This window comes from Patagioenas fasciata, chromosome 13 (genome assembly GCF_037038585.1).
Source record: "Patagioenas fasciata isolate bPatFas1 chromosome 13, bPatFas1.hap1, whole genome shotgun sequence".
Lineage (NCBI taxonomy): Eukaryota > Metazoa > Chordata > Aves > Columbiformes > Columbidae > Patagioenas > Patagioenas fasciata.
This window is the reverse complement of record NC_092532.1, coordinates 3,695,745-3,709,459: the sequence shown is the minus strand read 5'-3', so window position 1 is coordinate 3,709,459 and position 13,715 is coordinate 3,695,745. Positions and strand designations below refer to the sequence as shown.

The 13,715-nt window shown below is 44.0% G+C and overlaps 1 protein-coding gene across 7 annotated transcripts in view; it reads left to right on the top strand.

Annotated features, from left to right (window-relative positions):
- MYLK3 (myosin light chain kinase 3) overlaps positions 1-13,715 on the top strand; it is a 43,059-nt gene that overhangs the window by 10,897 nt on the left and 18,447 nt on the right. For 3 of the 7 annotated variants that reach the window (XM_071814429.1, XM_065848065.2, XM_065848062.2), the window contains 2 exons: positions 11,109-11,199; positions 12,481-12,919. In XM_071814429.1, the coding sequence (XP_071670530.1) occupies positions 11,109-11,199; positions 12,481-12,919 (530 nt within the window). The other 4 variants (XM_071814427.1, XM_065848061.2, XM_065848064.2 and 1 more) reach the window with 3 other exon arrangements.

Here is a 13,715-nt window from a genome sequence, read left to right as displayed (position 1 = left end):
GCCAGGGAGGCTGACGCACCGAAGGAAAAAAATCAATTGAAGCTGCTTAGAAGGATTTGGAAAAACACAGGGTTGGAAAATTTCTGGGCAGCTCAGTTGTTAACACTGTCTTCCCAGGCTTTGTGGGAACTTGAAAGGTGTCATATCCTCCAGTTTAAATTTTGCACCAGTATATAATTATTTGCAGTCTAAATATATTCTGTTGAGTATCTTTTCAGACAGTTCATATCCCAGAAACTAGAGTAGTAAACTATATATAGTCTCTGACATTACAGAAAAGGTTTGTTTTTACCTTCTCTCATGGCTGAACAGAGATGGTCCTCCTGCTGTTGTGCTTCACTTTTCATTCTCTCATTTGTGTCCTCATTTTGTGTTCAGCCCTGAGCAGCACACGTGCTTTCTGGCTCACCCAACATATTTACTAACGCCTCTGACTTCAGGTATGTACTGTCCTGAACGCTGCTGGTGCTTCCAGCACTGACATTGCGTTCTCACTGGTATTGTATGGGGCTGGGCAGAATTAAAAAGAAACACCCTTTTTCTGAAATAGCTCTGTTCTGATATTTGCTTGGCGAGTTCCTGTTCTGAGTTTCGGCTGAAGGCCCCCAGAAGCCCAGCGTGGGAAACTTCAGCTTCAGGGTCCTGATTAATTCTCAGCATGTCCTTAGGAATTGGCACAGACTGAATTGCATCTTCTGTGACCTCTTTTGCTATAAAAAGGAAATAGTTTTCTACACATCTGGTGATTGACTGACTGCCTTGTTTCTAGGTTTGCTTTATACCGTTATCGGACTTAGGGCCAGAAAACATTGGTGCAAGTTCTTGCGTGGCTGACTAGGCCGTTCCGCTCCGTGAGGCAGTTCTCGCCGTGGCCACCAGTGTCAGTGGTCTTGGGAAGCCAGGCAGAAAGCTGTGCGTGGCTGCTGTGAGGCACTGAGTTTGTTTCAGTGCGCTTTCCACTGTGGTGTGATCCATACAGAGTTTCACAAGGTCCACACTTCACTAGCTTTAGTTTAGAGAAACTTTTGCAAAATTTCCCTGTCCCTCTGGTTGTGGCTGAACAGGAGCCAGGAAGCTCTGAGCTCCACCGCTTTCATGGATTACAGGTAGGCACTCTTGCCAGATGTCACTTGCTGTCCTGGTGCGCACCCCCTGCAGAATACCGCTGCATCTTCTCCAGCGTCCTGCCCAGCATGTGAACTGTTCTCCTGGTTTCTCATGCTGAGAAGATCTTGATGTGCTGTTACTGGACGAGTGGCGGGCACTGCCCTACTACCCGTTAGTGACAGCTACTCCTGATACCAACTTAATATGAAATCCAAGCCATTTGTATCCTGAATCTTTTATCAACAGTGTTATTTGCTCACTCTCCTCTGAATGATTTTGCTTTACAGTGGCAGAACTTGGTGCTGGTGTTTTGGTCTAGCGCTGCTCTTTGGTGTATGTGGGTTTAGACTGCAGCTGTCTCTGCAGTGTATCTGGAGATCAACCTGTCACTGATGTAACAGCAGCAATGCGAGATCGATGGCCTAGTAGTTTTAATTCAGGAGCTTCTTATACGTGCAGAAAAACTTGTGTGTCATTACTTAAAATTAATAGCCTGGAGTCTGTTGAATGTTGGTGTAAGGTGGCACCGCGGAGGAGAAAAACTCCCCGAGTTCTGATAGAAGCATCCCAGAGAAGCACCAGGTTTTGCTGACTGGTCTGGAAATGGGTGCACTGAATGTGCTGTGCACTTCTGGGTTTACGGAGATACAAACTTTAGATGGAAAAACGGACCAATGCGCTTGGTCAAACCACCGCGGCCCTAACTCAGGACTTGTAATTCTACACCCAACTGTTCTTAAACTTTACAGAGAGAAACTTAAAAAAATGCCTTCTGCTCTTTGCTGTGGAAGCTTAGCACCCGCTGTGAGCTGCTTTCTGCACCTCCACCGGCACGTGGTGTGGCTTTATTTCAGAAAAGCTTTTCTGTAGATGACATTCTTTTGTTTGTTTCCTGTATCTTTCTTCTAACTCGATGAAAGGTGTTACAAATTTAGCTGAAGTTCTCTTGTACATCTGAAATGGATGCAGCATTTTCTGTGTTTTCTTTTTCCAGATGTTTAAGCCTTCACCCACAGGGGTGCGAGTGGCTTCCCTGGAGTATTTGATTACAGGGGAGAGTGTGCAAAACCACCAGCTTTTGTATCCAAGCTCTCTTTACTCTGAATGTTTTTCAAAGCTGAGTTTGCGTGGAGACCAAGCCTGAGCTGATCAAGTTATTCCTGTGTTTGTGGATGACGTCAAAATAAAATGCCAGAGATCTAAATCAGCAGGGGAATACAGCACATAACAGACTTCATTACAGGACGGTTGACTCTTTACTTGATCTAGAATTTCCTTAATGTGGTGTTCTGCTTATTAGTGGGGAATAGTGATGTCAACAAGTGTTCTTACTTAAAAAAAAATAATTAAAAATCCCCCTGTCGTTAGGTTTCTGTGAAGACCGCTATGAGCAAGGAACTCTGAGCACAGATCTTGGTGTTCGTTGTGCCATGGTGGCAGCTGTTGGGTGGAAATACGTGTGAGAGAGAAAAGAAGGGTAACTGGGGTAGCTGTGTTGTTGCTTGAAGGGAAGGGAAGGGAAGGGAAGGGAAGGGAAGGGAAGGGAAGGGAAGGGAAGGGAAAAGAGGAGAGAGAAGAAAGAGAAGAGAAAAGAAAAGAAAGGAAAAGAAAAAAAAAGAAAAAAGAAAAGAAAAGAAAAGAAAAGAAAAGAAAAGAAAAGAAAAGAAAAGAAAAGAAAAGAAAAGAAAAGAAAAGAAAAGAAAAGAAAAGAAAAGAAAAGAAAAGAAAAGAAAAGAAAAGGAGAAAAGGAGAAAAGAAGAAAAGAAAGAGAAAAGAAAGGAAAGGAAAAGAAAGAAAAGAAGAAAAGAAAGTCTGAAAGATTGAAAATTAAAAGTAATGAGACACCTTGTTAAAGTAATTTCTGTGGGTAACAGCCTTGGTGTTGAGAGTGAGCTCTGGGGTCAAGTGAGTGAACATGGATGGGCAACAGGTGCTCTCTTGGCCTCCTGAGAGGCAAAGGAACCTGGAGGGAGAACTTAAAGGTTCTTGTTAAGCCATGTGGGCAAACGGTAAACAGTGTTATCTGGAAATCTGATGACTTTGATGTAAACGAAATGTCATAATGGATCTGTTGGGCTCTGCTGTCAGCTGCCTGGCAAATGCATTGCAATGCTGCACGTGGTCTTGGGGTCAGTGGCCTGTCCTGAGCTGCTGCCTGGGACAAGGGACAAGGGGCAATGCGTGCAAACTGGAACACAGGAGGTTCCCCTGATAGAGGAGAAGAAACTTGTTGGGGGTGAGGGTGTCAGAGCCTGGCCCAGGCTGCCCAGGGAGGTTGTGGAGTCTCCTTCTCTGCAGACATTCAAACCCGCCTGGACCCCTTCCTGTGGAACCTCAGCTGGGTGTTCCTGCTCCATGGGGGGATTGCACTGGATGAGCTTTACAGGTCCCTTCAACCCCTGACACTCTGGGATTCTGTGAGCATTGCACTTGGACTTCGTTGTCTGAAAAAGAATAAAAGAGAACTGGGGGAAGAAGTCAGGACTTGAAGAGTGTGTTTCGTAACCTAGTGTGTTAACAATTTTCTGTCATTAAATACGTAGAAAAAAACCCAGTTTATGTAGTAGTTGTAAGATTGAGTTGATCTAGTACTGCAGTGACACACCCCTGTGAGCGAGGCGGTATTGCCGTACGTTATCCCAGGGTCCCTTGGGAAGATGGATAGTGCTTTACAGGCTCTTTTACAGACTCTTTGCCTGATCTGCGCAGACACCCGGCGACTGGGCCCATCCAGACTCCATGGCGGATCTTGCCCTTGGAAATTGTTCTTCTAAATTAGCACCGATGCCCGTTTCAGTGCTTGCCGTTTGTCAGGAGAATTGGCCTCTTACTGCACCATTGCTCTGTGCACATGATTTATCGAATTTCATGTGTCGAGGAAACACGCTGTTCATGAGAAATTGCTCACTGGTGTAGGGCTTAATTTTTCAGAAGTTTAGGTAATGTAAAAAAATTCATTTGCTGGAGGGAAAACTAAGAAGTGTATGTTAATGAACTGCAGCAACTAGATGTAGATAAAGTAGGTTTTTCAGTGTAACTTGAAAAAGTTGACAGCTGTTTTCTAAATCTGTAAAGGATATGTATTAGTATATTTTTTTCCTGATTAGTATTTAGCAGATGTAGCCAGACTGTTTTGAACTTATCTGCTGTGTTGGGTTTTGTTTGTTTGTTTGGTTTAGGTTTTGGTTGTGTTTTGTTTTGTTTTTGCAAACTCCTCGTTTGGCCACATCGAGTTCTTCATCTCCTTAGAACTCTGAGGTGTAACCATTGCAAACTTCCCCCAAAGCCCCCAAGTTCTCTATCAAACTTCGGCTTTGTTCTGGCCTTTCAAAAGGTTATTTTTACATTTACCCACATATTTCCAGCCACCTCCAGTTTTACTGTGTTGTTGCCGGAAGCAATGCAATAATCTAATGAGATGATCTGTTTGAGCAGCTGGTTTTAACCTCTGTGACATTTCTCATTTGGGATCTAAGCCTCTGCTGTCACTTCAGTGTGTGCTGCAGATTTCTAACTTAGTTTTCCCTCTTCACTCCATCTTTGTGGTGTTTCTTCGTTTGTGTCGGAGCTGGCAGGGAGGGATCATCAATTAACTGCCATATCACAGGTTCTTGGTGTTGAACGTGAATTTTTCTGTTGTTTTCTGACACCTCCCTTTCAAAACTGGGAGGGTGTGAATGGGCTTGAAGCCAAAGAGGAATAAACTCTCATTCCCCATTGAGAACAGCAGTGTCTTTGGCATCACCAGTTCAAAGTAATCGCGGTTCTGGTTCTGCAGCACTTGTGTTCCTTTCCTGTGGCGCTCCTGAGACACTCGATACCTTGGGATATTTTAAAGGGATCTGGGAAGTTCAGTTCAGTTCAGCTCTCGATGCACGCTCCAGATCACAGTGCTCAGTTTTGGCTACCTGGAAGAAACAAGCAGAAATCCCCCGGGGACCAATTATCAGCAGAAACTTTATTAAGTGTATTAAGCCTGTGGTGGAGTCTGGTGGCTCAACAGTCGGTTTTGCCCATGCCAACAGGGACAATCTGCAGAGGTCCCTCAAGATCCACTGCTTTTCACCACTCACACAACGTTCCAGTTCCTCAGATGTGAACTGGGGAGTACTGAAGATAAAGCAACCCGTGTTGCAGTGTGCAAGTGCAAAACGTCGTTGTAAGCAGTAGCTCCTCACAAAGAAAAAGTGAGTTGAATAGGCTGTTACAATTGTGACAATACCTGTACTCTTTTGTGGTGTTGAAGGATGGGTATACTCTGATCTGCAGCAATGGAGTCAGGCAATTGAGGGTTTGTCTCTTATTTTTTGTCAGTATTGAGAGGCTGGATCCCGTCAGTGGAACTGAACGCTCTCTTCGGGCTGCTCAAGCAAGGTGCAAACATCAGGCACTAAATCAATGTTCTGAACAAAAATTGCTTTCTATTGGCATTCAAAGCAAAAGGGATAAAAGACTTTTTTGGCAGAAATGGAGCAGAACTTTGTCCTTCAGACAAGACCAGCCCAGAATACTTGCTGCGTGTGGCAAGAGCCCTGCGCAGCGCGCTCTCTCGCACATCCTGGTGGTGACATCTGCTCCAGGTAGATAGAACATGAGGTGCACGTGGCCGAATCGGGGCAGGAGGAGATGTTTTGTGCCCCTTGAATTGCAGTCAGACAAGTCTGCTTCTATAATAGATCATAAATTCAGAGATTGCCTTTTTGGTTTTTTTAAGTCGTCTTTTTTGTTTTACACAGCATTTAGAGGCCATTGTATGTGAGGAGGATTGTGTAATCAGAATTGAATGAATAATAACACTTGTAGGGACAGCATTAATGCTTTTAGCTCTCAGTTGTTAAATAATGAAGAAAGTTCTGGTTTCCAGAGGCCTCCCCTGTGCCCACCGACCGGAGACCTGTCCTGTGACAGCAGCAGCTGGTGACACGTGAAGTCCTCAGTGCGTGCCTGGGTTTCCCTATTGAAATACTTGCTGCAAGTTCTCTAAATCAAACAATAAAACGACTCTACCTTTTTCTTCTTGTCCCTGAGAGGACAACATTCAACTGGTACTCTTGATGTAGTAAACATGTTGGCTGTTCCATTTGTCATCAGGTGTGCTTATAGTCTTGAAAGAATTAATCACTTAAAGGCATTTGGGTGAAAACTCTGATTCTTTAAATGCAGTAGTATAGTTGCAAAGCTTTTATGGCCAGTGTCCCTATTGCCTTGTATGCTTGATTATTGAAATAAGATTATATGGGGTGTCATAAAACTTACGCCATACTATCCCAGACCACTGTGAAAATGCCAGAAGTGACATGGCAGGAAATGACGACTCACACTGGTTTTCACAGGCCAGGTTTTCTTCTGAAGTCATTGCCTGGTGTTCAAACTCTCCCTTGAAGTCCCAGTATCAATAGGACTGGCTCTCCTTCTGTGTCCTGTTGTAAGGACACATTTATTAGTGTTTTCTGAAGCATTCTATGGCAGTGGGGATTGTGCACGTATAAAGTATAACAACCATTTGTCTTTAGTGATGGACTGTCATTTCTGTAGTAGACCTGCTGTTATTTAGGAGTGAAAGCAAGTCAGTAACAAATCCTTGAAATAAGATTTATGACTTAATAATTTTGTTGCTAATATTTGGACTAATTCTGCTGTGCCTTCATGAAGATTTTTTTTTACTCAGTTTAGTTGCATAGCCTGGGAGAAAGATTTAATTTTAGAAGTTTCAGTTGACAAAGACACGCTGGTGCTAGGTATGCATTTCAGATCCTTGTCATTGTACTCTATTTTTAAATTCAAGTGCCAGCCAACCTGAAGAGCACACGCTGCATCTGTGCTGGGGGCTCCGCGCCCGTGCTCTGAAGCTGAATTCTTCCAAGCCTTAGCACAAGGCCACCCAATCTACTTCTATATTTTTCCTATTTAGTGAAGAGAAATGCTCTAGCAAGTTCTTTTCCTTATCACAGAACTAAAACTGGTCATAAAAACAATCCTCCTCCCTCCAGAGGTCTGCTCAGGCATTGGCGATTGTTCAGATACTTGTCTATCAACAGCCACTTGAGAAAGAATTTTAAATGGTTTTGTGACGTCAAGGAGGCCCAAGAAAATATAGTCTGGTGCCAAATTACCTCCATTATTGAAAGCACACAGTAAGAAACAGATAACACAGAAATAAATCTTCTGTGCAGTAGCTGTCTCATGATATGCTCTAGCAACTCCAATAAGTGAGGTTGTCTGGTATGGGAATAGCTAAAGAAGATTCACTTTCAGCATCTCATTTTCTGATTTATGATTAATGAAAATCCAGCCTAATCTATTTGCCATCCTGCTGTCTGGACAAAATGTCTGCGGGTAGCTTGGACCTTGCAGAGGGAAATACCCTGACCAGGTTACAGCCTACGAAAGTGAACAATTTAAGTATGATGGACAAAAAACTGAACCTCTTGAATGAAAAGATGGACAAAATGTTGCACTTCCAAGAAGACCTGACAGGCAAATTGCAGCGAGTTAACAAAGGCATTGATGATGTAGAAAAAGGCATTAACAAGCTGTCCCGAGCAGGCTCTGAGGAGACAGACAACGTGGACAGAGGCCCGGCAGTGTCGGACGGCGCTCCCCAGAGCGATGTCCAGAGCACCTGCTCCGAAGTGCTCAAGTTGATGAGAGCTGCCCAGCTGGATGCCTCGAAGCATAAGGAGAGGCTGGCAAAGATAGAGAAAAGGATTGATACACTGGATAAAGTTCTTACATTTGTGGGAGAAGTATTGAAAAATTCTAAAGTGGTGGATTTTATTCTCAAAGGCATTGTGCCCTGGAAGAAGGGGAGTCTGCTGGAAATCCTTGTTGAGGTTGGTTTCGTTTTACTACTCTTCATATGTTTCTTTGTGGTGTAGCAGGGTTTAAGATCTCTTGCATAAGACAGAATTGAGGTTTTCTTTTCCGTATTGCTGTTGCAGGCTCGGAAGGTGCCTGGTGCCCGATGTCTGAGCTCCCAGAGCGGGTGGGCAGCCCTGGGACCAGGACAGGGGTGAGTGGCTGCTGGAAAGGAAAATTCAGCTTCTGCCGGGACTCAAAGACCAGCAATGTCATTAAATTAGTGGCTGAACTGAGGCCCCAGTGAAATGTATGAGTTACATACTGCAACCGTTCTTTGTTGGAAGAAGCTTCCATTTTCTTGATTGATTGTGAATTCTGAACACAACGCCAGTTACTAAAACCTGTGCTATGGTAACGTCACTGGGCAGACTGATACGTCCTTAGACATCTAATTTGTCTTTAGCTACTTCCTTGTGATGAATCTGTGACTTTGTCAACTCCTTCGACACTGCCCACTCTCCAAATCAAATAGTCTTTGTGTTTGCGAGTTCCTAGACATCAATTCTGATGCATTTGTTAATTATTGAGGACAGAGAGGAACACACAAGATCCCTAAGTAGTTGATACCATGTTTTGGAATCTGTTTACCTTGTTTTTAAAAGTTACAGGCATCTGATACTCGTCTTAGCTAATGGGAGTTCTCACTTTTCACTATGGCTTGTATCCCACAGTGGGGAAGGAGAAGGGATAAAATGCAAGAGTTGGAATAGGTTTGTTCATTCCAAGAACCTCCTTGTACGTAGAGCTGTGACTACAGTAAGGGGAGCTTAGTTCGACTGCAAATGTCCGTTTGTATCTTAATCCAAATACTGTTTCACCAAAACTGTAAAATATTTTAGTGGGAGGTACACCTAAACTTTCACAAGAACAGGGCAATGCTAGATGCTAACATACCTTTTCAGGCATTCTGAGTGCTGACAAGTGAGCTAGGCTGTTAGAAGAATTTCTAAAGAGTTTCCATTAGTGTTGAGAACAGTAAATCACATGTTAGATATCAGTCTTAATTCTGGATTTCCAGGTTGTCAGTTTGTAAGTGAAAGGAGCAGTAAGGAAGGATGTCAGTGAAGGAGGTGATGTGAGGGGTGCTGGATGAACGCTTCGCATGGATGGGATGAGCTGCCAGCCACTGTGCACTGCTCCTCGTCAGGCTTTGCCAAAGAGGATGCTGAAGGGGACCAGGACTTCATCAGAGCTTCATGGAGGACATCAGAACTTCAAAGAGGAGGCTGAAGGAGGCCAGGACTTCATCAGAGCTTCATGGAGGACTTCAGAACTTCAAAGAGGACGCTGAAGGAGGCCAGGACTTCATGAGAGCTTCATGGTTGGGTGGACAGAGCCTGAGAGGTGGCATGAGCCCAGGGACCAGGCTGGGCTGGAGGTCTCTGTCCCAGGCACTCGTCCTGGGCTTGTGGAACATGCAACATGCACAGGGCAAGAGGAGAATTTTCTGACTAATTCTGGTTGTCCAATGTGACCGTCATTGTTCTCCTCTTCTGTTTCTGGTCATGAACAGTTTTGAAAGCAGAGTGTAAAGTCAGTTATAAGACCTTAAGATATGTCTATACTTTGACCACGTGTTGCTGAGGGAAGTGTGAACGAGGCTTGAAGCAGTGCGGTAGCGTCTGTGTGTGACCTCATCAGGGTGACGTGGAGCAAAGCACAGGCAAATTTACAAACAACTCGGCTTGCGCCGAGCCGTGTGCTGACTTTGCTCTGGCTTTCGCAGCCTGTTCTGCAACAGCAGCATAGACACGTCCAAAGAGCTCCACCGCTGCACGGGGGTTTCACACAAAACAATCTGGTACCTGCTTGTCTCTGTCTTCCAGGCTTTGCTGTTTGTGATGGCGAGTGCTCAGCCAAGGGTGCTCGCTGTGGGGACAGGAGGGGACGTCACGTTTTCATGTCCAAGGGAACTGTTTGGTGGTGTGACAGCATTCCAGGGATGCCATGGGAGTATTTACAGAATAAGTTTCGTGGGGTTGGAGTCAAATGGATAAAAGACTATGAATTGAGCTTCATTAGATGCGAACTTCTAACTTCTTATTTTAAAAACAAACAGATGGAAAAACCCATCAGCATTAATCTGTCACTTATCTAAGACTTTCTTTGCACGTAGGATTTTGCAAGAATAATGTTCTCCCTGATCATCGGTGCAGGTTTGCTTAGAGCTGTAATAAAAATGGTAATGATTTTTTTACTACTCTTAATCTTTGGGTGTTTTGTTTTCGGGGGCTCTCTTGTGGAATCTATATGGTTGGAGCATAAAACTCTTAACCGCTTTTACTTACAGATGACGGGGCTGATTCGCAGCAATTTTGTAATCAGTTATCTGCAAAAATATTTGAAATGTTGCTTATTTGCTTGTATAATTAAGGATAGGATTCTGCTCATCACTAGATTTTAACTACATGTGAACCAAGAAATGTTATGCCTTTTCCTATTTTTGTGTCATGCTTTTTGCTAAATATTAGTTATTTAGTTTAAATTTTGTTTCAAATGTATTGCTGTGTGGAGTGTTTAGTGGTGCTATTACAAAATGTTCCTCCTCTGTGCTTTTTTAATTGGAGGAAGAAATTTGCTTGAAAACAAAAACCTGCTTCTAAAAGACAACAATTCTGGTTTTAACCATGTGTAATGTCAAGTACATACACAAGAGTTGCCATAGAGCTAGAGGCTCTTTTTCTGCCGTCACCTCTATCATAGCTCAAAGAATGAATCTTCAGATGCCTCGAGGCAAATATATTGACAATATCTTCAGAGAAATTGCTTATCTTTCAGTCATCAGCCAAAAAGCTACAGAAATAGCGTATCGTTTCTTTTTCTAATCTCTCTCTATGTTTCATGGTTTTTAATCAATATGAGTAAAGATGACAGGAGACAAAACCTCTGACAGTGGGAATTTTGGAAAGCGGTGAGCTCGTGTTGTTCCGTGTCATCTTGTTTTAGAAGTATGCCTGTCTGCAGAAGCGGAGAGAGTTTGGAAGAAGGGATTAAACACAGCAGTAGCTAAAAACCTGGACGATCAGAGGTGTTAGTGTCCATTTTACAGAGTCTGAACACCTGCACAGTTGGAGGAACCTACTGGGAAATGAACATTCTTGGCCATAACAGTTATTTTTATGTTCTCCTGTCATTTTTAGGCCAAAGATAAGTCTGAGGAGAGTGGTGCAAAACCTAAGCGTGTGCTTAGTGACAGAGGAACCCAGACTGAAGGCAAGAAGCCTCTGGAAGGTATGTATCCCTGCAGGCATGCTGCAAGCGCTGGCGCCAGATTGTGTGGCAGACAAACTGGAAATTAATAGCCTGCTGTTTCCCACTACCTGAGTTACTCAGATGTGACTGAGTAACTTTGTGGACCAGTACTGGGAGAGTAGAGCTGTTCTCGCCTCCTCTGCAAGATGAGCTGTCCCCCGGATCAAACCCCGCAGAATGCGAGAAGATCGAGAAACTAAAAGCAGCACCTTTGTTTGGCCTCACAGTTTTCTTGCTTTGCGATTACAGTGAGCTGGATTAAGAGAGCAGCACTTGTTCAGAGATCCCATGAAGGTAGAGGCAATACCATATAGCAAACCTAATAAATTATTTTCCTTCAACACATCTGAACCAGCCCTCCCTCCTCCCCCTCTCACAAGAGGGGACGTGTTGACTTTGGGAATATCTTTTTTTGATCAGTGAGTTTCATTGCCATGTCAGGGCTCGATTCCTGTTTAGGAGGCATCTGTCAGGGCATTGTCCTGTTGTATCCATTATTAATGCCTGTGGAGTTGCAACAGGGGTGAAGGTGATGTTGAGCAGGCCCTGTCATGCTGTTGTCTTCACAAATGGTCAGTGAATCCTTTAAATTACAGGCAATCCCCTTTTTCGCCTCATTGTTCAGCAGCTGACAAAAATAAAGCTGATACTCACAATTCTGACCCAAAAGCTACACAGGGTTGTGAGCTACCCTTGATTGCCAGCAACCTGTGCGTGCTGAATCCGGAAAGGAGTTACCCTAGAAATTTCCACTGTTAATATTCGCAACCATTGTCATGAGAAGGTGCCGAAGAACCTTCTTGTCATGTAGTGGAAAATGCGAGAGGCACTGTCTCAAATCCCTTAGTCTTGTTCAGTGTGTCTCTACCCCTCTGGTCACGTAGAGGGTGTACTGGGTTCAGGAGGGTCCTGCTGTAATGACCCGCAGGGTGATCTCAGGTTTAGATGCAGTGAGCTTGAGCCTTGCGGTTTGTTTGTTTGCTTTATGGGAATCCTGGTTCTATCTGTAATGCTGCTGGAAAGCCAGCAGAGCAGCTAAACCTCTGATTAACCCACAGGCATTAATACTAACTGTTTCAAGCCTGCTGGTGTAAGGATTTTAAACATTTCGGCAGGGGGGGTGGGGAGGAGGTGGTCTTGCTGCCTTTTCAGATGTATGTGACCACATAGGTTGTTTTGAATGGTGGGTTGCTTTATTCCCCTCTCTGTTTTGCTGTCACTTTTGTCAAGGATAGTTTATTAATGACTTGTTTTATTCAGAGACACAAAGTGGGAAAAAGCTGGATGAAAAGAAAGGAGCGTGTGAGAAGGTGAACACTTGTAGTGCTGTGGCCCACAAAGCTGACTCCAAACCCCAAGTTAAGGAGAGGACAGTGCAGCAGCAGGCAGTAGAAGGTGCTGGCAAAACACATGGCTCTAAGAGCTGTCAACAGCAAAAGGACATCGGTGTCAAAGCTTTGAATCAACACAATGGTCCTCCCTCCGTAAATCAAGATCATGCAGGCAACCAAAACGTTCCTGCTAAAGCACACGATACGGACAGAGCCCCGTGCCCAGATGAGTGCCACAGGGTGCTTGTTCATCAGAAGCCCGGAGAGAATGAAAACAAAGCTCCACGGTGCAGTGCGGCATCCCGGGAAGCTGTGCCCTCCACATCCCAGGCCATATCAGACACAGGGTGTGAAGTGACACACAGCAGGTAACGGCCTTGTGGCAGATTCTGTGTGATCTGAAACCATTTCATGTGTTAGAAGAGGAAAAAAAGGAAAATGAGGTCATTAAAGGAGGCAGCTCCTGCTGAGGCGTGAGCCAGGGGGACACCAGAACAGGAGTGGTGAGACCTCACAAGCGGTTCTGTGAAGCCAAGGGGTCAGAGGGCTGGATGTGTGGGAGATTGGTTTACATGATCAGGGCTTCTGTGTATTAGAGATAGAAAGGTGACTGCCCGAATATAGCTCAAGTGGTTGGACATTTATAAACCACTCACTCCTTTCCAGCGCCTCTGTTTCTATAACCGTAGAGGTGAAAGGAATTTGAAATATTTACTAGTATACGACAATAACAAACAACTTGTTTTGTTTGCTGTCCTCGGTGCTTTTGTGGGGCTTTTTACGCCTTGGTCACCTAAAGATATGACCGGATTGTTCATTTATTAATGTCTATTAGCCTAATATATTCCTGACATAGGTGTTTTGTAATACGCCTTTCATAATCCATTTCATTTTGAATTATTTTTTTATTTTAATTCCATTTATTTAAATTTAAAAAAACCCACACAACAAAAACCAACAAGAACCCACACCAAAAATCCCCTACCAACCAAACCCCCAAAAATTGAAATCCTGTGGCAGATTTTAACTACCTTGTCTTCCCTGTGTGGGCTGGTGGATATAAAGCTGTTTATGTATGTATGGGTGGCAGACATACACACATATATGTATGCGACTTTGTGTGTGGAACTTCGCCATTGCTTGTGTGTACAAATCCATGTCTGA